At 55.2% G+C, this 23,767-nt stretch overlaps 1 protein-coding gene across 1 annotated transcript in view; it reads left to right on the top strand.

Moving 5' to 3' along the window:
• The window catches only part of pxb (putative Hedgehog signaling attenuator pxb), an 80,182-nt gene that overhangs the window by 34,749 nt on the left and 21,666 nt on the right, over positions 1-23,767 (top strand). The window contains exon 3 of the mRNA XM_017902000.1: positions 10,373-10,485. Coding sequence (XP_017757489.1) covers positions 10,373-10,485 — 113 coding nt within the window. The remainder of the gene's footprint in view (positions 1-10,372; positions 10,486-23,767) is intronic.

The raw sequence follows: 23,767 nt of genomic DNA, 5'->3' as shown, positions 1-23,767 counted from the left end.
TTCTCTTTTTCTTTTTCCCATTTTTTCAACGAGAAATATCAGAATTTCGTGTACCAGTGTTGTCGAGTCCATCGGAGAACGCGAGCTCGGCTAAACGTTCTCGCCTGGACTTCCCATCGACTATAGACCGTCCTTTTAAGTCACCAGCTCGCTCTTCTTTTTCCCCCGTAGTCTACGACAAACGAGAAATTAACGGAGAGAGGAGAGATTGCAGGAGCGCGCATTTCCGCGAAGATTTCCATTTCCTGGCAAATAACACCGTTCAATTTACGGACTGTTCGGCTGTTCTTGTCCCTCTCTCGCGCTCTTCCACCCCCGGTAACCTCGTTCCGACTGCGAGAAGACACGGGCCAGAGAGGCGGCGGATAAACAGAGAGAGAGAGAGAGAGAGAGAGAGAGAGAGAGAGAGAGAGAGAGAACGAGAGGGCGAGGAATAGGGAGACTTTGCATCGAGATGGTTCATTTGTCTTCGATTCCCGGTACGCACCTGGGAATAGAGGCTTACCGCTCGTTATAGGGCTTACCGATACGGAAAGCCAGCCACGCATCGCGGCAGCCGCGTTTCCGGTAATTCCACGGCTCGCCTTTTTGTCGAATCACCCCGGATCACGGGCCACGGAGGGAACCGGTCCTCGTTACCGGTCGCGAGTTTATCGCTTCCCCTGTTACGATTATTTTTATAGCGTCCCGAACGAATGGGCCATCGGAGGAAAATGGAACGGACAGTGGGAGGGAACGCGGGAGATTTAGATCGGCAACGATGACCCGCGTTAAGACGGAATATAATTAATTCTCTTATAGCGGATATTCCGCGAAATAAACCGGGGAATATTAACGCGACGTTAACCGATTCACGGTCCTGACTGACGTGCGGGATAACGAGTTTTTTTCGAATGAAAATTTCATCCCCCTCGAAGCCCCGTGTCTTCCGTGCGCGACCCCGCAGCCCGCTCACGCGGAATTCAATCTTTCGGTGCATTTTTCAACCTAGCCGGAAATCTCGGTCGAATAATATTTTTCCACGGCGACGAGCCGAATTCGCGGTTCCTCTCGCGCCACCTGCCACCCTCTGCGGTCCCGGGGGTGTCGCGATCGCCGCGGAAGCACGGGAACAATAGCCGGGTTACCTCGCGATCCCATCGCGTCGTCCTGTTCTAATAAAATCATTTTCTATTATCCCTGCCGAAATTTGCATTTTCCCCGTCGCTGTCTTTCGAAATTCGCGAACGACGGGCGGAAGAATGGCGCGGGAAAATGGCGTCCAGTGTCGTATCGTCGAGGAAGAAATCTGCGAGAAAGAGGAAACGAAAGGGGACATCGTTTACCGCTGAAACACGGAGCTCTAACTAAGTTGCCATCCCGGCGGAGTGACTTAATTACAAGGAAACGCCCGTTCCACGGTCCTCGAGACTATCGTTCCGCAGTGGCGAATTTTCATTCCAGATAAGGGGGAAAAAGTGCACGTCGCGATAGATCTCGTCGTTTCGAATTCGTGTCGGCCAGTGGACGAGGCGCGGTGGACGGGGGTGGTCGGGGGTTGGAAGGGGCGAGTCGTTGCCGCGAAGCGTTCACCGAAGCGGGACCGCATTCGTTCCGTTTCGAATATCAAAAACAATTCGCCCCACGGGCGCCACGTGGCCGGGAGAAGGGTTGACGGATCTTCCTGGCCGTGACGAGATAGGGTGAGTAGATTTTAGGCGGAATATCCGACAGGGTGGGAGGGGGTCGTCGCGCGTGCTGAATGAAACGGTAGGCGATATTAAAGCACGTCCGGAATGTTGCTCTCCGTGTCGTTAAACACTCCTACACGCGGCATCCCCCTCTGTCTTGTATCTCCACCCCGGCGCTTTCATCCCCTGCGATATTGCGCCATTTCGGGGGACAGATATTATACGCTTCGAATTGCCGTTGCGCGAGCTCTTCGAAATAATGCGCCGTCTAATGGCTAAAGCGATCCTCGGCGATAGCGTCGGGGTCCGGGACTATCCTGGTGTCGCGTCGGCGCTAATCGGGCATCTACTCGATCCGAGGAAGGGTCGAGTAACAAGTTCTCTCGTTTCGAAGAACTTTTCAACCGACTAGGGGGACTCGCTAGTCTAACGTGCGAGTATCGGCGATAGATCGTTATCCTCGAAGAGCGATTCGCGACGTCGGTATGGCGGCTCGATCGCGAGATCGTCGTCGACGGCCGCATTCCATTAGCGGCTGAATGATTTACGAGACTCATCGACGCGTCGATATTAAACCGCCTCCGGAATGTTGATGTCCGCGTCGGTGAAACGCACCTCCGGCACATAATCTCTGTCATTTACCTCCCTCTGCAAGCCTGTCGCCCTCCAGCGTTTCCCAACCCCTCGTCGCTCGAAACCGTACATCGAGGGTGGACGAAAAGAAACGATCGTCTCGTCGATTGTTTTCCAAGGGAATTAAGAGGCCCCGCTTCGACGTCGATGAGACTGAGAAACACCCGTCCTCGGCCACCCCCCGATGATTTATTCGCGCGACGCTTCGGGCGACACGGATATTACCAAGGCAAAGTCCAAGACGCCTTTGATCGCGTTCGTGGAAATTTGCAGCCACGATTCCTTTCGTCACCGGCGTGGAATTTTCCTAATAAATACGTTTTTATCAGCGGACGCGAACCACGCGATCGACGCGCAAATAATCGATGGCGTTTGCGGGAAATCGAGCGAGGGGGCGCAAATTAATCGAGGCGCGGCGTCGACGGCGAAAACAACGAGGCTCGCGGTCGTTTAACGTCCGTTCGTTTGAACGCGATCGAAGCTTAAAGCTGCGAGCTTGCACGAGTTGTATGAGATTCCATTAGGCGCATCAAATATTTATGAACTACTTCCGTCGACGGCCGGGAACACAACGGCAATGAAACGCGGGTTGTTTTATTGGGACGCGAAGAAAGTACCGTGGGACGAGGACCACGGAGAGGACGAGAGAGGAAAAGAGAGAGAGAGAGAGAGAGAGAGAGAGAGAGAGAGAGAGTGAGGGAGAGGGTTACGAAGAGGAAGCAGCGTACACGGATTTTACGCGTCTGTTGGTTCGGCTTTTTCTCGTCGCGTGGAATCCGCAGAGATAAAAAGGGGCGACAGGGGGTGCTCATCCGACCGCCTGGAAGCTACACTCCACTCCTGCCACTCGACCTTCGTCTTCCCGTCCCTCGTCAACCACTCTCCACCCCTTCTCGTCCTCTCGGCTAATCCGTCGACGAAAAACGGCCGGTGCTCCCCGGTTGGAAAGCCGTGGAGACAGACCTCCGCGTCCGATTCAATTCCGATATTATCTATAATAAATAAACCTTTGGGAACATGGATAGGGGAGGGCGGGGGGTGGTTGCGCGCGATTCGCGAAGGAAGGCGCGCGATCGCGGGGGTGGAAACGGCCGGTCGAAAACGATCGATCGGACCTCGGAGATATTTTTTCCCCGCTGCATCGAGACAGCTGGAAATGTTTCGCAGGCAATTTTCCCTGCAAATTACTCGTCGACGGAGGGGGTTGGCGCAACGGGCGGGGAACGAGGCCGGAACAATAGGAACGCGAGCGTGCCGCGTTTCCCGCGGATAAAAGGAACGATCGATGTCGGACGGTGATTGGAAAACAATAAAGAAGAAGCGGAATGGAAAAATAACCGGGAAATATTTGCTCGATAAATAGCCGGCCGGTCGGCAGTGGGACGAAAGGACGGCGGGGGTCCGCCTGTGGCACGGCACGCTCGACGGTCGTTGTAACTGGAATCGGGAGCCGTTGCTCGCGAGCAATCTTCGTCTTTGGAGAATACAGACGTTCGCGGAGCTGATTGGAAAAGACTCGAGGCGTGCACGAGCGGGACTCGTTGCGTGGAATTGCCGCGAAGGATCTAGCCGAAGGATGCACCGGGGTACGGTTCCGCGCGGCAGTGGTACAACCCTGACGGCGGGCAGACGAGAAGACGGGCGCGAGGGCCGTAGCAATCAGTGGAACACGCGGCGATATGTCAGGCGTGGCCGGTGGAGCCGTCGCGACGTGTAGGGCGAGTGGAAGGGCACGCGGAGGTGGTAAAAAAGCGAGGACATCAGCGATTCAGCGGGGTGCGTTGGGCAGAATCGTTGCTCTAACGAGACGATTTTCAATGGGACAATTTCGCCGAACAGCGCGGCAACAAACGCACGGTAAACGCGGCGATCGTGACCCTCGGGGACAGGCGGGGGGATCGGCTCGAGAATCGCTCGGCGCTCGTTTCTGCTCGTAACGATTCGTTACGACGAGTCGCGGGGACACGTAAACTCTTGGTAACGCGATGGCGTAACGCATGCAAATTCCTGAACAAATGCGTAATTAGCGTGTCCTGGCCGGACGGAGATGTGTTCCGGGGGACGAGCACGAACGGAGTCGTGGCGTGTATACGGGGGTGTATACGGTGCCCGGAGAGTCGTTAAATCAACGAGAGACGATTTTCGATCGACCGATCCGCCTGCCATGCCACGTCCGGTCTCGTCTCTCGCTATTGTTACGAACGTGCCGTTCATGCTAATGTTTCCCCGGCAAATCGAATGTTTTACAGGCTCATGCATGTTCATACGCGCCAGGGGAACAACGACGCCCTTGTTATGCGCATATTTATTTCGAGGCGCCGAGATTTCGGGACCACTGGGAGGGGACGATGGACGTTATTCCGCGATAGCCGCGTCGTAGCCGCGTGTATAATGCGGAGGACCGATTTTCGATTCGTCGGGGGCAGCGGGGCGAGTGTCCCTGTACCGTGATGGCTCGACGAAAGCTCGTGGAAAGCGCGTCGAGGCCAGGCCGCGACCGTCGTTCATCGTGGCGTCGAACGCCGGATCGTACGGGGCACCGCGAATCCATTAATAACCGGAATCAAGTGAAATTCAAACTGGCCGCGTTCCGGTGCTGAATCACTCGCATGATAAATGAGGTGAAGCTTTTTGGAAAGTAGCGGCCGTTTTAAGCGGCGAGAGAATACGTCACGCGGGGTGACATTAAAATATACGTTACACCGGCCACGAACGGTTATTTATACCCGGAATGAACCGCGCTTTTCGAATCTCTGCACCCCCACCAGAGTCCCCACCCCCCGAATGGCCGACGATACGTGCACAGGCCGGCGAACATAATATCCGCGCTCTCAGCCAGAGAGATCGTATTACGCGATATCGATTCCACGGGACCGACAGAATCGAGAGATGCCTCTCTCTCTCTCTCCCTCTCTCTCTTTCCTTTCCTCTATAGCCCTCGCGAACCCTCGAAGTCGCCCCTTTGCCCTGTTGTTCGGCCTGGCTTCATTAACCACGGCACGCTAATTAATCGAGAGACGCTGCCGCGGAATCAAGATGGCACGAAACCGTTTGTGCCTGTTCTCTGTGCTGGCGGGGAGAGGCCGAAACTCCCGATGGAAACGAAACTACCCAGGCGCCTTTGCGTCGCCGAACGATCTGATATTCCCGAGCCTCTACCTGCGACGCGCACGGCCCAACCGTGCCCCCTCGCTTTCGTTTCAGGCCCGATGCTCTCGCGTACGCTCGTTACTCCGATAGCCACCGACCACGGCCGACCACGTAGCGTCTAGTGATTACGCGCGAAACTTTTAATTTCCGTCGCGGGTCCCCGTTCGTCCCGACATCGTCGACTTTCCTCGGGATCGCGCGAAAAAGCGCGAAACGTGGATCGATAACGCACCGGCGCATCCGCGCGTCGCTATGCAAATTAAGGGTGCCGAGTAATAACTCCCGTCCCAGTACGCTCGCGTTTACTGCTCCACGGTCGAGGACAAGATCATAAACCGACAGTCGTAAAGCGGCGCGATCGCGTCGGCGTATGCCGACTTCCAAGAAGCTCGAGGTAATTCTCGCCGAGGAAATGAAAGCTCTCCCTTGCCTGTCTCGCCACGTCCATCCTCCCTCGATATTCACCCTCTAATTAGAAACTGCGTGTGGTATCATCGTCAACCGCGAATCGCGCGAAATCTCGCAGATTTCCGCCATCTTCGGCGCGATTGCGATCCGTTTATCGCGACGAGAGAAGCTGCTTCGGATCCTACCAGCCGGAGCCATCGCGTAAATATTATCGTCCGAAAGCACGAGTGGCACGAAGAACTCGTAAAGCAAGCTTATCCCTCGAACGAAACACATGTAGAGCGCTCTTGAACCCACCGTAAACGATCCCCGGCGAGGTAAATGCGGCAAGTTTGTTACTCTCTGTCACGATCTCGTCATCGCGGCACATTCCTGAAGTGGAAGGATAGGTCCGGCAGATAAGGCGGCGCTCTCTTGTCCACCGGACACCGAAACGTCTCGCGTTTACGAGGAATTTCGAGGGACACGGAAGAAGAGGGTAGAGGAAATGGATGACGCCACGGTTGGACCTTGTCAAGCGAGGACCACGATAGGATGCCGAGAGCGGAGACTCGGAAGAAGGTCCATAACAACGATGTTATCGTTGACTCGTTGCTGGCACGGAGGAATCCTGTCGGTGGATCGATCGGTGGATCGAGTCGTGTATAAACACCGTGTTGCGTCCCGAACACCGCAACTCTCGCAGTGGGAGTTTCGCCGAGTTGTAAGGCCCGTTTACATGGATGCGACAATGTTACCGCGATGCGATCTACTCTAAATTGATAGAGCTAGACCTCTAGCTAGGTTAGGGTTGAAACTAAAGAGTCCCGTGGTTCTCTCGCGCCGAGTTCCTTGTCGTGGGTCTTGACCGATGGTCTTGTCTTCTTGGTTTTTAGGCGACTCTTTTTGATGATTGCTGTCTCGATGGTTTTATAAGTTTTGCGTGTTCACTGATTACCCATTGCGAGATGAAAATGGCGGATGCGCGTCTTCCGATTGGTTCCGAATGGTACAAACTGAAGAACCACTGAAGCTTTCTTTATTTAGCTTGGAGACGTTATCCGTATCACGAAAAGCACCACTATCTCCTAGGTAGAACGTGGCGCCTGCATGGGGACACGCGATCCCATTCGTGATATTCATAATTGGTCCGAAATTAAGACTACGAGTCAGACTCGTGATATTCATCTTTGGCCCGAAATGTCGATAACGAGTCAGACTCGTGAAAATAGTGCAAGGTGTTAGCAATATCGGAGGGGTGTGCACCAGCTTCGACGTCCCCCGGTGGCGGTGGATGATCGAACAATTTGGGGCTCACTGTCTTAAGAACGATTTACAAAACCTTGCCAAGAATCATGAAAGCGACGACAGACGGCATCGAATGTGCACGAGTCAGAGGACGCCGAGGATAAGAACACAGAGCAGTCCTCCGCGAAGACTTGTAAGACTCGGTCCTGGACGCACCGATTTAATTGATACACGGTTCCCGATTCCGTCCCGTTACTCTTTGCAACTTCGGCGTACACCTGTCGGGTCGCGGCGGCAGCTCCGGGCTAATCTGATAACTGTCAGGCCTAGCCCCGAGAACTCTTCGGAGAGTGTCGATTTCGCGTGTAATTCGGAGACGCGACCCTTCCACTCTCCAGGAGTTTCCCCGTTTAAGTAGATTACGTCGGGCATTAGCGAGTTTACCATTCGACCACCGGGGGGTGGAGATTCACGACGCTGAGCCAGTCGCGATCGTCGCCCCGGGATACGCGATCTGCACGAGGACGAGTAACTACGACACCGACGAAATTAATCGACGTTATCGGGTATCGACGGAGTGGCCCAGGCTCGTGACTCATTTTCGCGAGATGAGATCATCGGGAGCCAAGCCACCCTTAGCTCCTCCGACCCAACGGACCCCCGCGCTATACGATTTCATTCGAAACGTGCGATCGTTATTGCGTTTCGTAGAGGCACGCGTCGGGCTATCGCCTAGGATTCCGTTAATTGGATCCGGAGTCGGGTTTCCGTGCGATCGATGCGCGATGCTGAATCAGAGCGATCGTAAGTAGCGCGTATAACGCGATGGGAGCGTATGGTTTCCCTGCGCTGGGGTAGTAACACCCCGCGACTGACATCGGCTTACGTTGCATCGGCCGTTGAGCCTAACAACGCCGGATGCAACCTTTTGTCCGCGGCTCGATTACTCTCTTCCTCCTCACCCGTTCTTCTTAGAACCTCGTAATTATTCGCCGTGCTTTCCTCGCGTTAATTGGATGCCCGGCTTCGGACCGCCATCCTCTTTCCGTCCTGCCTTCTCCCGGCTGTTTCACCGGTACCTTGGAAACTCTGTCGGGGAAAAGAACGCGGTTGGTCCGTTCGTGGAACGTACCCCTCTGCGAGTGTTCGAGAGGGGTGTGTTGGTCGCACGGACGTGGGAAACGCGAGGGTTGCGCGTCGGCGTCCGGTACCAGCCACGCTGTCTTTTTACCTCTCGCGCGATCCATGGATTCTCCGTTTTCTGACCACGGAGATAGAGCAAGGGAGTCGGTCCTTCGCCCTGTCTGACGGTTCGCCGCAGTCTCGCGGTTTTATCGAACAGGACGTCGCCTGCCCGCGTCGGTTTCCGATAAAAGGGACTCTTGCCTCGGAAGAAACGCGTCTCGCGATATAAACTCGATCCCGAGGCTTGCCGGGTATCGGCGAGACACCGGTGTTCGACGGACAATGACTGGAGACGCGTTGGAAATCTCGGAAGAAAATCACGTTCTCCAGACCAGACGATACATCATCGCGGTTGGCTTTATTTCCCGCGTGTTCCTCCACGGGCGGAAAAACGCGGAAGCGAGTATAAGAGAGGGTGAGTGGGGAAGGAAGGGAGCTGCTAAGCTCTCGGTTGAATCCATTAGCTGACGCCATTAATATCCCCGTAATGATGAGCGATGAGCCACCGCGAGAAGGAAGAGAATTGCGGAGACGAGTCGGTCCTAAGTGCGTCGGAGGGACGGGGATGATTGTCGTGTAGACACGCTGCTCCGCAAAGGCAACCGAGAAAGACAAAAACTGGAACGGATCATGGCTGTGTGAATCTTTCGCGAATCCCGGAGAGTCTCGTGGAGTCGGAAAAGGGGAATAAAATTTTCCGATCCGAAGGAGAAGACGTCGCTCGACTGGCGATCGTAACGTCTGTGGATGGAAGGCTCGGCTGGCGCGCCGCCAGCCAAGCGAAACGTCCGCGAGCGGAGTATAATGCCGGTCGCAGTGTGGCTTATCGATACGCGTTAAATCGGCAGTCCCAAAGCGGTCGGTGGTCCTTTGAATCCGGCGTCCCTTTCCAGCCGCGTCTCGTGGCCCTCGCACCTCCAGGTAAATGAGTCTCGCGTTCACAATGCGCGTCGATCGATCCGCGCGAGGTCGCGACAATAGGCACGAACCGGCGGAGGGCCGATAGAGCGGCCCCGGAAGTTTCTCCCCCCCTGTGGAAATCCTTGCACAAAAATCACTTTCCCTGTTCGCAGGCACGCCACGTAAAGCGCCGCCAGCCGACGCCCTTCTCTCCGGCTCTGCTCTTCGCGCAAACCAGGCACGTGTCGCGGCGCGCGAGGGCTGCTCGCGGAGAAACGGGGACGATGTAACGCGTTGCAATCTCGCAACGTTTCCGTCGTCTCCGTCCCGTCTGCGCCGGCTGCGTCTCCGACTCTCGGAGAGCTCGTTGCTCGCGTCTCCAGCGTCGAGCGAACGGGAAAAAGACAATGGCACGACGTTCGAAGGATAAATCCGGTTTCGCGATGGTTAATGCGCCTCTTCCGCTATTACCGCGTCCGCAGGAACGCGTACGAGCTCACGACGTTTCGTCACGCAGCTACCAAGCTCGTTTCGAGATCGCGCGCAGCTTTCGCAACCGGTCGCGCCGCTCGCATTGTCGAGGAAATCGTTAACGACGTCCTGTCTCGCGATCGATCACGAAAAATTGCCCGTTCGCGGCTCGCGATTAACCAGACGATACCGGGAATTCAAAGGTTCCTGCTGGTTACGGGAAAGACACGTCTCGCGAGGTTTTACACCGCGAATAAAATTTCGCGAATAGTTGCGAGTTTTCCTACAGCGGCGCGCCGAATCCCTCGTCTGGCCATCGAGGTCGATGACCCGAGCAGCCATTGAAAACGACGTTGAATGATTCTTCGAGGTATCGCGTCCGTTCGAAAGCGAATGCGAGTTTCGAAAAGGCTACGCTCGCGCGGGCAAACTTTCTAGAGGTGTGCGAGTCTAGGTATCGACAGAATTACTATCAACCAAGTTCTCCATCGCGAATTCCGGCAAGTTTTAGCGATAGCAACGGTTCGTTGGAGCAGATCGATTAATCTCGACGATGCGGTACAGCGCTTTCACGGTAGGTTCACGGTTCGTGCGTGCTTTCGAAAGCTCTCGTATTCGTCCGACACTCGCCTGCGGTATCCGCTCTGGCGACCTTAGCTCGCGGTTGCGAGCGAACTCGGCGCTGCCGCTTACGCTAGGTAGTAACGAAGGATCTGCTTTGTTTCCAGATGATCGATGCATCGTACCACACGAACCCATCGCTCCAGAGCACCGCCCTGATCATCACCTGCGCGGTGGTGCTGCTGCTGATGGCGGCGATCGTGTCCGTCGTCTTCTGGAAGTGAGTACAAATTTTCATTTCGCGTCCTTGAACTGCCCAAACCGGAATCTCGACTACAAAGCAATCGGATAGAAGCGCGACGGAGATAGCGGCGAGGAAAACGCGAGGTTTGACGGCCGCGCATAAAACTGCGGAAGGGTCGTGTGGCGGAGGTTGCGACTCCGCAGTAATAAAGACTAGGTTTCATTCCGGCCGGACATCGTAAGGTGTTGGAGGTTCGAGGTCGCTCGGGTTGTAACCATATTTCAAGGGTTCGAGTGGCCATTCACGGTTCGAAGGAGGGACGGGAAAAAAGCCGGTGGACGGCGCGAGGGAAGAAGCAGGAACGCGTCATTGGCATTCTAGTGGTCGTTAAATTAGCCAAAAATAGGCCATTTCGCTTCGCCGTTCCGGCGTGTAACCGACATCGTTGCTGCGTTTACGAGCAAAGTGCACGGTATCTCGGACACTAGGGCTCTCGACCCGTTTGTCTTAGAAAGTTCGCAAACTGCCGGCCACGACAGTGGCTCGTGCGTACGAGAAAAGAATCTCGATGAGGACAGGAAGCAAAGGCGATCGTCGTTTCGGCCAGCGATAAATCGTCCAGGAATAGATCCTTGCTACCGTTGGAAACCCTGTCGTGATCCATTCGGGATAAGTCCCGATCGTTCGCGACGAATTAGGCCTCTGGTCTGCAACCACGAGTGAGACTCGTGGTGAGGAATTTGTGCCGTAAGCGACAACCACGAGTCTGACTCGTGCTGAGGAATTTGTTTCGTTAATTATGTTAATTATGTTTAATTAACTAACAAGGAGAGTGCAAGTCCTTCGGGTCAGTGATTTAGGTGAAACTTTGCAGGTTTGTAGAAATAGAAAATGTACCGTTATAAGGGCAATTACTCGATAGCTTTTGGCGTATCTATGATTAGAACTTTATTATTCTTGACCAGAGATTTCGTCCGAATAGTTATCGAGTAGTATTGTAGCCTAACGGCAACATCCGAAAATTGCCACCAGCATGGGATCTGTAATTAAGGCAATACTAAATCTCGCAAATTATGGAGTAGTTGTCCTTATAATGGTACATTTTCTTGAATTGGATGACTAAATCTACAAACCCGCAAAGTTTCAATTAAATCTACGACCCGAAGGACTTGCACTCTCCTCGTAAGTATTAATATACAAATTCTTATCGATGTATCATCCACTTTCAAATAATACGTCATTTTTGTCCACCAATGAATCGATCACGATTACGTCTCAGACGTCTCAAAATTACTAAAATTTCACAATTCCTTTTACTGCGCCGAAATCGACACGGCTGAACAATCGAATAGCTCGGTGCGTGACCGACCATCTCGTTTATACTATATCCCGCGAAATCGGGAGACGGCGCGTAGGCCAAGGAGTTAACAGTCGCGAATCGAGAGTGTCTCAACGCACGGTAAATTACGATCTGGAAGGACGTTGGAAAGCTGGATCACAAAGCGGTCTGTACCCCGACGAGGCGGACAAAGGGCCAAAGAAGGTAAAGAGGCGTTCAGTGGGTCCTAAATTAGCCAGAAATAGGCCATCGAAGAAGTGGGCGTGCGTCGAGGCGTTGTTACGCGCGGGCAACGAGAGAACAGCGTTACACTGATAATCTCCGACACGCCGGCTGCACAGAGCTCCCTCGGCTGTCCCTCTTTTGTGCCCGCGTAAGCAACTTGCTCGCGGATCCGCGCGACGATCAAGCCTCGTACGGGGAAGAAATATGCATCCACCGCAGAAACGCGGCCCGAAGATTTACGCGCGCCCCCTATTCGGACATTGTCTCTCGCTGCTTTACGCGGCAAGTGGAGCGAGCGGGGAGCAGTAAAAAATGAAATACGACGGGAGAAAAATGCTCGCGGGAATTGGTCGCGCCGCGAGCTCCTTCCGCGAGGCGCGCGGAAGACGGTAACGCGTGAAATTCCGGCCGGAACGAGCCGACGTTCCTTCCCGCCGCGAGATTCTCACGATCCGCGAGGTAGCCGTGTAATAAATTCGGATATCGATGGAAAAAGTCGGGCAGCCAGGAGGAGGAGTGGTCTGGCAAAGAGGCAGCGACGACTAATTCCACGTGCAGCGAGGGGGTGAGGGACCGCTGGCAAAAAGACGCGGCGTGCAATGATGCCACGATCGATGAACTCTGGCCGAGGGATCGGCAGCGGGCCAAGACGATTTTGGATTGGACAGAGGCCCGCATTCAGGATCCACCGGCGTGTCGTATTTTTATCGAGACAAACCTCTCGAAGGTCCACCCGTCGTGACAATGCCGGCCCTGTCTCGTCCCCTTTTCGCGCGGTTATCGTAACGCGCGGTCATTATCGCTTGTCCTCGGTAGTATCTTCGGCGTCGCCCGTAGTCCCGCTACATCCTATATATATTTTTCTTCTCCCTTCCCCTAGTCCCTGCAACGCCATATATTTCTCTCTCTTCCCGGCGGTATTCCAGAAGGAGAAAAAATCCGGAGATACTCGACGCGTGAAATTTTGCCGCATCCGCGTAAAATTCTCGAGTTCGTTGGTCGTTGACCGGAGAAACGCGAATTACTCGTTTATTCTTCTCGCTCGATCCGCTAGACGTCCACGTGGATAATTTGTTTCCACGCGGCTCGAAAGCACCGTCCGTTTGCACAACCGAGCCTCTGTTGTATCCCACTTTTTTCCGTTTATCGTAATAGCCGCCATTATCGAGGCTCGCAAGCGTCGTATCTCGAGTGTTACCGCGACTCGGACACTCGGCTCCGAGTTCCCGGACTTTGTGGGTGGTATCCCACCCTCTCCGGCACCTCGAGAGCAGCGTCTCGGAGGTTTGACAGCGAACGGCTTGTCCCATCGCCTCTCGCCGTTCCGACACGCGTACTTCTCGGCCCGTGTTTCCAGCGGCATCGACGCGCCATCTATCTCCGCGCGGATCGATGCCGGATAAAAATTAGTCGCGAGGTTCCGCGCGTTCGTGCTCGTTTTTCCCTCTCTACGACGTGAAAGTAAAACTCGCCCACTTTTCCACGCAGTAGGTCACCGTTTGCCCGATCGAAATCGCGCGCGTGTCTTTTAATCGCGATCTTGGACAGCGCGCGTGTAGGAGCGCGTAGGGAAGGAGAGAGCGGAACGCTCTCTCGACTTGTTCGTGTTCCGGACCTTTGCGAAGAACCAACACGACCACGCGTAGTTTGTATGCTAATCAGAGCCGTGTTCTCTCCCATCTCCGCGTTCTCCGCTCCTCGTTCGTCCACGCGATACACGCTCGCTCCGTCCTCGCCGTCTTTTCCCTCCGCCGCGACGCTATTTCCTGCTCGGCTCTATGAGCCGTCGTCGCAGCCGCGAGGCCAATTCGCGATAACTCCGCGCCGCGGTTTTAAACGGCCGAGCACGACCGCTCGCACCCCCGGTCACGGAACCACCCTCCCGCGGACGAGGACCGATCGTGGTCGACCATCGCGACGAATTACAAGTGGATGTAACCCAACTGCGATATCCGCGTGCTGCACCGCGTGAGTTACCGTCGCGGCAATTACTCGTCCCGCTCTGTAGCTCGCGGGGGATCGAAGACGATCACGGTCGGCGGGATTATTTACGACCGCGATTCGAGAGAGTAGTAGAAATGGAAGGATAGTCAGACCGGTGTTCCAACTGGAATATCCTTTCCTGGTAACGGGACATATTTCTTGCGGCTAATCCGAAAATGGCTTCTATCTGACCACGAGTCCGTTTCCGCGTTCCCACCACCCTCCCTCGTACACGTATCCCGTCGCGTGGCTCGATCGATGGCGAAAATTTCGCGAGGATGGAAAGCCGGTTGCGGGTAGACGTACTAATAATAGAAGAAACGAGCTCGTTACCGAACCCGACGCAACCCCCGTGGATAATTTCCATTCTCCGCGCGTGGTGTCGTTGACCGATCCCACCCCTAGCCTCGTGTATCGGCCTTGCCTCACGCGGAAGCGCATTCCGGGGACGATCGTTGGAGGATATCGATACCCGCGGCCACGGAACAGTCCCTCTTTCTCTCCTTTATTTTCCTTATCCCGGCGAGGCAAGAGAAACGACGGGGCAAGCTTTAAAATCTGAAAGAAATGCCCGCGTCGAACCGGGCGGCCCGGTGCCGTGGAGCGGCGCGGGGTGGGGCGGAGACCCCGCAGCCTTTATTTAACCGGCACCCTCTCGATGCTACGGGGTTCCCGGCAATACCTCTTCGCCTAATCTAACCTATATTTTTCAGCGTTTCGCCCCGGCAGCCGGCTATCGGACGCCTTTGCGCACCTTTTCTGCGGTAACTATCCCTTGCCGTGCGAAACTACGTCTAGACAGAGCCGCTCGAAACGCCTCCATTTCGCGTAAACGCGCCGTTGCGTTCAATGGCCGTTGCGGACGTCTCGCGAAACCGCGCGCCGACCGTCTGCCCTGATACGCGCCCCGATTCCCTCGCCGTTAAGAGCCCATTCGACACTTTCCGGATGGACGTCGCGAGTTCGTCGTCGATTCCTCCGTTGCTTGCATCGCGAATTTGAACGTCGTATGTGGTATTGCAGTATTAATCGTCGATATTCGACGTTATTTTCACGACGTGACAGCTACCGTTCTTTTCTCCGCGAATCGTCGACGTTCGGCTCGTCCGTGCTTGCCGAGGCGGATCGTTAAAGGGAAAACGGATTTAAGAGGGTCGTTGGCGAAGCTGGGGAACGACTTTGGACGAAACGAGCCGTGCTCCGTGCTTCCTCGACGTCGTGCGTACTCGTTAATACGGATCTTCGATTCACCCGGCAGAAATTGCACGCGCGGCAATAACGATAAACATCGGCGAGGTTATTCCGCGGCGAATTGCCGCTCGCGAATCAACGGCGAGCAACTGCGGGAAAAAATGGAGGAAAAGGTGGAAAAGGTGGAAAAGGACGGCGGGAAAACGGTCGGTTCGGCGATATTTCGCAGTTGCGCTGGAGGATAGCGTTACTTACGTTCCACTCGCCGCGGCACAGATTCCAGACGATGTAAACGGGAAACAGGGAATTGCGAGTTCCCTACACCTTTTTGGCCCGCACTTTGTCTCCGTAAGCCACATTCGGGTCACCGGCGCAACCGAGGGGGGGCTGCTTTAACGATCTGCATTGCACTTTGCTTTCTCCCTCTGCCGCTTTTCGCGCGCTTCGTTCCTCCGGCGAAGAACTCTTCCTCCTCCCGCACGATCTTCTCGCCGCCTCTTGCGCTCCACCCCCGCCGGCGTCGTCACAGTTTCGGCTCGTGCACGATGCCTGACAAACAAACCCCGGTTATTTCCTATGGCAAACAAGCGGTTACCGAATCCCTTTCCATTCCCGCTTCCGGCGCCGCGCGCGTTTATTCCGTGCAAATCCGATTACCCGCTCCTCCGGGACCCGCTGCACTCGTTCTCCGGAATTTTCCCGCCACTCGCGCCCTGCCAGACGGATACCGATACGACGCGAAATTTCCCGAAATTGCCCGAAATCTTCCTCCGAGCTTCTCCCCCGCTTTGACACCCTCTCCGGCTATCTTCTCGTTGTCTAGGTCACGTTCCTCGAGATTGCCGGTGTAAATTCAAACGGTTACCAGCGACACGCAGGGGTGTCACGAGGGAAAAAATACTCTCGCCTCGGGGGGCGCCGCGGGGGTTCGAACCGAGACGCAAAGGGGGCGCAACGCGCACACAGTGGTACAATAGCTAGCAATTATGTAGAGTGGCCGGTGTCTGGGCCGACTCGGTCTACTTGGACGCTGCTGCATTCGCCGGTGCACTCGTCTTCGTCGTCGTCGATGGTTCGCGATGGCGTCGTTGCAGTCGTTGCTTGTTAACGCCGTGCCTCGGGTGTCTTGGAAACGTACGGTCCTTTCCGCTTTCCTTCCCTCGCGTATCTCTCCTCTCTCTCTCTCTCCTCTCTCTCTTTCTCTTACAAGCCAGGACTCGTAGCTGCCTTCTGTTGCGCGCCAGAGACATTGGTAAGAAGTGCACGTGCAAGAAAATCGCGGGATGCACTTACGGATATTACCGAGGAACGCAGCCGGTGTAAGAAACGGAGCGAACGTCGCGAGACTCGCTGTTAAAGGAACCCGAACGACAAGAATTAAATCTTCCGGGATGGGTACGCGCTCGTGGTGTAAATCGTCGTGACGCGTTTAGCTCGCTTCGTCTTGGGCGCCTCTCGAATTGTCTTTTTCGTGCAACGTGCAGACGCGGAAAAACCACCCCTGCCAACACTGAGAAAGCGAGATCGAGTAGGAATCGAAGATCCAGCCAAAAACTATCGTTGACAGCTTAGGAAAATCTGATTAGTCGCAGTCTAATAGGTCCACCTTTTTCCACGCTGTCGTAAAGCTAGATCGCGTTATCTTTCGTTATTGCCCTCAAGTGTCACGTCTACGAGCAGAATTGAACTCGACGCGTGGAATACGATTGAAATATGGTTATAAGACACTGCCATAGGCGTACAATCGGTCTCTATTATTTAACGTAATTCTACATCCCCGTCAGAAGCGGAGACTCGCGTTAAGGGTACCACGATGGAACCGTGGGGAGCAAGCTCCTGAATTCTGCACGATTCGAATAGGAAGTGGGAGTAGAACGCGAAGAAGGGATCGAGTTTATAGAAACAGGGTTGTTCTACAAGGGTCCCACTGCTCGAGAAGCGAGTGGAAATCTGATTCCAGGAATCCTCGTCGTCCTCGTCATCCTCGAATTCGACCGTCCTTTTCCCACGCGCGTATCTCTTCCTTTTCCATTTTTAACCGTGCTTCGTGCCCCCCTCTCCACCCCCGTCTGGCCCGTTTTCTCTCGGCGTTCTTGATTTTTCACTTACGTTTGTTTTGGAACGCGTGGGGCCGGCGCGGCGCGTAATCAAGGGTCCATTGTGAGCGTTCTCCAGGGCCATTAGACGGACAGGAGCGGAGCGACGAAACGCGGCCGGGTCCGGTGCGTACGCGTAGCTACGCGAAGCGCGTCCATCACGCGATAATTTCGGCCGGGGCCTCGCGTTCGGGGAACAGTGAATCATGCTCGTTGTTTCTGTACACGCTGAGCGACGGATACCGCGAGGGGAAACGGTAGTCCATGGGTAATTTAACCCGTGCCAGTGCTGAATGGGTTATAATTGGTGATGACAGGCCGTCAGGAGAGGCAGCATTGAACGCGGCGAAAGTGTCGCCCTCGAGGATGAGCGCTCCGCGTCGTGGCAGGCGTCGGAGACACCCGCCGGATTTCTCCGTGTATACGTGTGGGTGACGTCGATTGAAACGGGTGCCGTGGAAGGTTGCGATCCCTGAATGGCTTGTCAGTTTCTAGACGCGAGCTGTTCGCGGTGTAATCGCCTCTGACGAGGCCTTGACTCTCTCTCTCTCTCCCTCTCCGTTTCTTCCTGGGAGCGGGATCCTGCTTGATATTCCTCGAATTGGAAGTCCATTATGTCCCGCTTTGTCGACCGAGATGAGAAACAGACTCGGAGACAGAACGACGGAAGGACGATTCGATTCGATTAGCTCCGCGGAGGGCTAATTCACGGGAAGCTGGTTTTGCGGGCACCCGTGGTTCATGCCACGAGAGGATCCAGTTCTCTCGGAGCGATGCACCTTATAGCAGCTGGCCGAGGCACGCTGCACCGTGCACCACTCGCTTCGTTCCCTTTGTAACCGTAGCCCTGGCCTACGGTCGGATTCCTCCATTGGTTACGCGACTAGACATAATTCCATTCTCGCAGTGATATACCCGAGAATGCGAGCCGAGAGAGCATCCAGGGCTTCTCAAATCTCCGCGGAACGAAGATCGCGATACCGCGATCGAAATTCCGATTCGACGTCGGGAAATTGCGAGTATCGGGATCCCCACGCGAAAACGGGAACCGGTTAAACGCGATCGAGTACGCTCCCGCTACGTCGCGACGTTGGCTAGCAAAGCTAAATGGCTACCGGAGCTTCGGACGAGGCTGAGAATCTCTGGAGGAACGCGGAGAACGCGCCGGACTACCGTCGTTCTAATCCCATTCCATTGCAGTTTCGCTGCCTGGGATATTACCCTAACTGGCTATAATTACGTCATCGTCATTGTCTCCTCGCGTGCACCGGCATTGAGCGCTAGACAGCCGCGCGTTTCCAGCAGCCTGAACCCCCCAGTCGCGCAGGAGGTCCCTCTGCTCTCCAATTCCTCTCTCTCTCTCTCTCTCTCTCTCTCGGCACTGGGGCGGTCTGGTCTGGCTCATTTGCGACGGCCAACGAGGCTGCCGCGCGTGCATAAACGCCTGCTTCCGCGTGCACGGATTTCCACGGCGCGCCTCGTTTTCCACGATGTTCCCGTTGGGCACCGAAATTGTAACCTCCGTCTCTCTTTCGCTTGTTTATTCCGCGCACCTGTGACTCTTGCGGCGGGGCCGTTGCGCGCGCTCCATTCACCGGCTGAATGTGTGTAGCCGGCTCGTTACGTTTTCATTCGTGTACTCGACGCTTTTCGCGCGGACGGTCGTTCACCCGGCGACTTTTTGTCCCGGGCTTTCACGGCTCGTAATTGGGGAAAGAAAATCGTCAACGACCGCGCGGAACAGCCGGCGAAAAAAGCGTGGAGTGTCGCGGTAAGGAGCGCAGTCGCGTATGTAGGCTAAGATGCTCGAGATCGTTGTATCACGCTCGGCGCGAGATTCGAGCCGCGAGCGCGAATCGTTGGAATACCTTCGTGTTCCGGGATGCGAAATCTCGGCCGACGAGGCTGCTGCCGCTTCCGGTGTACGCACGGTGGATCGATCCTCGCCACGGCGGTAGCTCGGTTTCGATCGACTTCGCTCCGAGTCCGCGCCGAGGGGACATCCATATTCATAGCCAGGTCGCGGGGGTATCCGCGAAGACGGCGACGGGTAGAGCTACCAGGGGTCCGATGGTATCCGTCCGCGTGCATATCTAGTGCATGCTCCGATGGCGCGTGTGGCCTGTGTTAATACAGCGGAGATGCGAGAGCACGCGTTAATATAAGCAGGCCGCACCAGCGTCGATTAGTCGGTGCATGCAGCGGAGCGCGGCCTCTCTAATGCGACGTTACGCCAGTTATGTTATGTCGAGTATGCGAACCGCACTCGAGGGAACGCTGCAGTCTAGAGGGAGTCCAGGCACCGGGCGGATCTTCCTGCGGACCGCAGAGTCTCTGCTGCGGACGTGGCACAGCGCCGTGCTCGGTGCCCGCCTCTATCAGCCGGCCGTTTCCAAGGCTGGGCAATTGCATTTCGCGAATTATTGGCGTATCGCCGGCAATTTCGACCCCCTGCTCTAAACCCCCTGACAGAATTCGAGCCCAGCGGAGGAAGCAGCCACCGACCAGACCACCGTCTTCCGGCAGAGTGGAATTCCTTTGGTTATCGAAGCCTGCGAAACTCGAGGAGCACGAGTGCTGCTCCGTTGCCAATTAGGCGGAGACGGTTCGCAGCCTCGGTCATTCGAGATCGTCATCGGTTGCTGCCACCATCGTCCGATCATCGTCCCCAATCTTCGCGATGGTTTCCATACGCGATTCCAAATCGATTCCACGCGCGGAAGCAACGAACGAATCCCCGCGGTGCTTCATCAAGGGTGTATAGAGAACGGGTTGTTGCCAGTTACACGACTAGCTTGTAACGAGTTTATTCCATTTAGATTCGTAATATATAGGACGTTGATTAACGGTAGTTGCCGGCTACGAGTCCGCGGAAAATTGGCATTTGTCGGACGCACGCGTTTACAGCGACCGCAACTGCGCGACAAATGGAAATTTGACGGGAATAGTTCTTTGGCAAGTTACCGATTGAATTAATACCGAACGCCGGCATCGGGCGGAATTCGATTACACCGGTAGTTGCAGCTCATCGGCGGTGATTGCGGCGTGGAAAACATTCGCTTCTGTCACGACCGCGTGCACGGTCGAGCCTCTGAACCGTCTCGTCTCAACCTCGCGCTGTCAACCGTGCGTTTCTTTCGAGCGATGGGATCTCGCGTACGATGGGAGGGGAAATTCGCGGGGAAGTAAGATGCCGGGGTGGAAGAGGGAAGGGAAAATGGCAAAGGCGGCGGAGAATCGGTGGAGTTTCATAAACAGAATTATGCTAACTACTCGTGGCAGCGAGGCGAGATAAGACGGAAAATCGAATTCAGACTAGGTTGAACCTTCCCGGGAAGACACTCGCTGGGTCTCGTTAATGCACCGTTCGTCGTCTTTCACCCCCGCTATGCTTCTGCCGTTTACTCGATTTCTCCGAGCTCTTGGAAAAATGAAAGGGACCGACGACGAGTCGAAGTAACGGGATCCCAGCGCGACAGTGCAAACTAGTTTTCCTATCCAACCTCGTTCCTCGCTGTCCCGGTGACTCTCGGCTCAGATCGTTTCTACTTTTTTCCGCTAATAAATCGTTTGCACCGGTGTCGAAAATGTCGGGCTTTTTCTCCCCGGGCACTCGGACCGGGTACAAAGCGCTTCCGCTCGGCCCCTAGGGAGCGAGGATTCGCGCAGGAAATCGCGGAGATAAAAATCCACGGGACGAATTAAGGGCCACGAACGGGGCGCGACACTCACGAGCCTCTTAATCTCTTCGTCGCTTAATTATTCCCTCACGTAGCAATAATGAGAAGCCATGGCGGCGGCGTACCTGACCTCGTTCAAAGGAGATCGTCATTTAGGCCGGTCCTCGGGTACCCGTGGCAAAGTGGGTGACGGAGAGGGAAGATCATTTAGAGGTGATTTACCTCCGCTACCGCGCGTCCGACTTACCCTCTGGTTACGGTCTATTTAGTAATCTCGAGAAATACAAGCGACCGAAACGACGTCGGGAAGGTGCAACCGGTCCACCCCGACGTTTGTTACTTAAATTAATTTCGCGAATTTACATCCGGGGAGGGGGTGAGCGAAGATGGCTGCGAAGCGGCGAACCAGCTCGGTAGAATTTCCGTCCCACCGTCGGACAGACGCTCGCGAATCGAATCGGAGCGGAGCGGATCCGCGACGTGGACGTCGCGTGGTTGGAAATCCTAATTAAACGACGAACCGAACGAAAAGCGGCGCGATGCTATCTCGATGGCGGAGGACCGACGTTCGACGTAGGACGGAGTTGGAAAAATAGGAAAACGAAATTTCCACGCGGCGGAAAATAATCCTCGCGTAGGAAATTGGTTGGTCCGCGCACCCTCTCGGTTTCTCCGCTGCCGGCTCGCGATCCCTCGCGACGATACCGTTCCAAGAGGAGGCATGGACGCGCGGCTGCGAGCCAAGAAAGAGCGGGCCCGGCCGAGCATCCTGGCGCGAAATAAAATAAAACGGATATTAAAACTGGCGAGAGCTAATTTCCTCGTCTTCCCAAGCATAATACCCGCTCTCCTCTGCCCGGAATACCCTCTCTCCCTGTTCTTTCTTTCTGCTTCCTTCTCCCGATTTTTTCCCTCTTATCGCGCCGCTAAGCCATCCATCGAACGAACGCCTTTTGAATATTCAGCGGCCGTCGGAACGAGAGGAAGAGAAAACGTTCTCCAATCCGGAGGAACAGAGGCGACGCGATCGGGAACGAGAGAGTGGGGCTGATAGAGAGGGAAAGCGGGGGCTTTCGCAAATCGAATTCGAGGCTCGAGCTTGACGAGTGACAGGCCGCTGAACGTACGCTGCAGATGCGATTAAAGTCTGCCAGGACGTCAACGTGATGCTCCTGAAATGCGAATTCCCTTCCAGCGAATCGCTCGACCCTTGACCCACATCCATGCAGACGCGGAGATTGAATCGCTGTCGTGAAAATCCATCGGCTCCCTCGCCGATAAAAATCCGCGCGGCCTCGTCCGTATCTCGATTTTTATTAATTTCCTTCTGCTCCCGCGACCACGGTCGTCCCCTAACTCGAGGGACGAAGATCGAGGAAGATCCGATCGATCGTGTGTGTCACGAGGAAATATTTATTCCAACGACCTGGGCAACGCGATCTGTGTCCCATCGATCGTACTGCCCTTGAAATTACCGCGAGCAGGGTGAAATCCTGTTTGCGCGCGACCTGTCCCTCCTGTGAAACGCGCGCCTCATCGATCGCGGACGCGACGGGAAGAGGAGGCACGAGGAGTGCATGGCGGGTGGAAAGGAAAGCCGAAAAGGAAACGGTCTGCTCATCCGACCGCAATCTCCGTTCGGAGCCAGGAGATCCGCGTTATCCTTCGAAATCGGAGGATGATGCTCCTTCGGGACGTAAACGGTAATCGGACACCGGGAAACGTACATGCTAGACGCCACGACATCCGATACTACATCCATATAATATCGCCGATGCTTTTAGCCACGACAAACAGTGACCTCCTGCTCCGACCTCCTCGATCATCCCTTTCACGCGCCACCCAACCCCTCGCCGCGCGAGAGTGCACCGTGGATATTTCGAATCTCTCTCGTCCGAGAGGGATTAATCTCTCGACTCGGATACTACTCGCCGGAGGATCGGCTGGTGATCGTTTTTTATCCGAAGAGAAATCGCGGAGACCTCGAAAATGGACGGGGATCGGTGCTCCAGTGATAGGGGACAACGAGAGAACGGCTGTAGGGGAGCATCTTGGTCCAAGGATATTTGTCCAAAGGAGTTCGAGTCGACGTTAATGCCCATCGTCAAAGGACCCTGCGCTTTATCCGCGTGCCTGTGATGTGCACAATGCGCCTCGCTTGTGTCAAGTGGGGGCCCACTCGGGGGACGTTCTACAACACCAGAAACGTCTGACGCGACTGCACACCTTTCACGAGAATCCAAGCACCTTTGAGGTCATTACGACGCCATCCTGTTTCGGCCCGTACTCGAGAGCTGCAGCCTCAGTCAGACGGCTGGTTAATCAAGCTCCGTTTCACTTACTAACCCCCTTCCTACGCCACCCTCTTAGTATCTCTTCCTATTCGCCGGCAAACTCTAGCTCGCCTTCTCGTCTGCTAACTTCCCCGCATCTTCAATGATCCTCCAACCTGCCACCGCCTACCTATCCGGCCGCTGTTGGATTAGTCATGGACCACCGCGTTTCTTGCCCGGAGATTAGGCACGTCTTCCCCTCGAGGATCGAATCGATGGAGAAACAGATAAATCGAGAGGCTACTAATTTCTCTCGTACCAGGCAATACGGCGTATACTCGTAACGACCGATTCAACCACCTCGAAGACACCGGAGTGACCACGAGGAAGGAGCAGAGACGGCTGGCAAGCGACGAAAGAAAGCTCCGTGGGTTTTCCGAGCGAAAAGCGCGAGCCGGCTGTGTATTTGTTCAGCGGCGGCCAGCAGCTCATTAGGTAAATTCGAAAAAAGGAGGGTAAACTCTGGCGGAA

Source organism: Eufriesea mexicana, unplaced genomic scaffold, assembly GCF_001483705.2.
Source record: "Eufriesea mexicana isolate 0111107269 unplaced genomic scaffold, ASM148370v2 scaffold1653, whole genome shotgun sequence".
Classification (NCBI taxonomy): domain Eukaryota; kingdom Metazoa; phylum Arthropoda; class Insecta; order Hymenoptera; family Apidae; genus Eufriesea; species Eufriesea mexicana.
The sequence above is the reverse complement of the archived record's forward strand: the minus strand, read 5'-3'. Positions and strand labels throughout refer to the sequence as shown.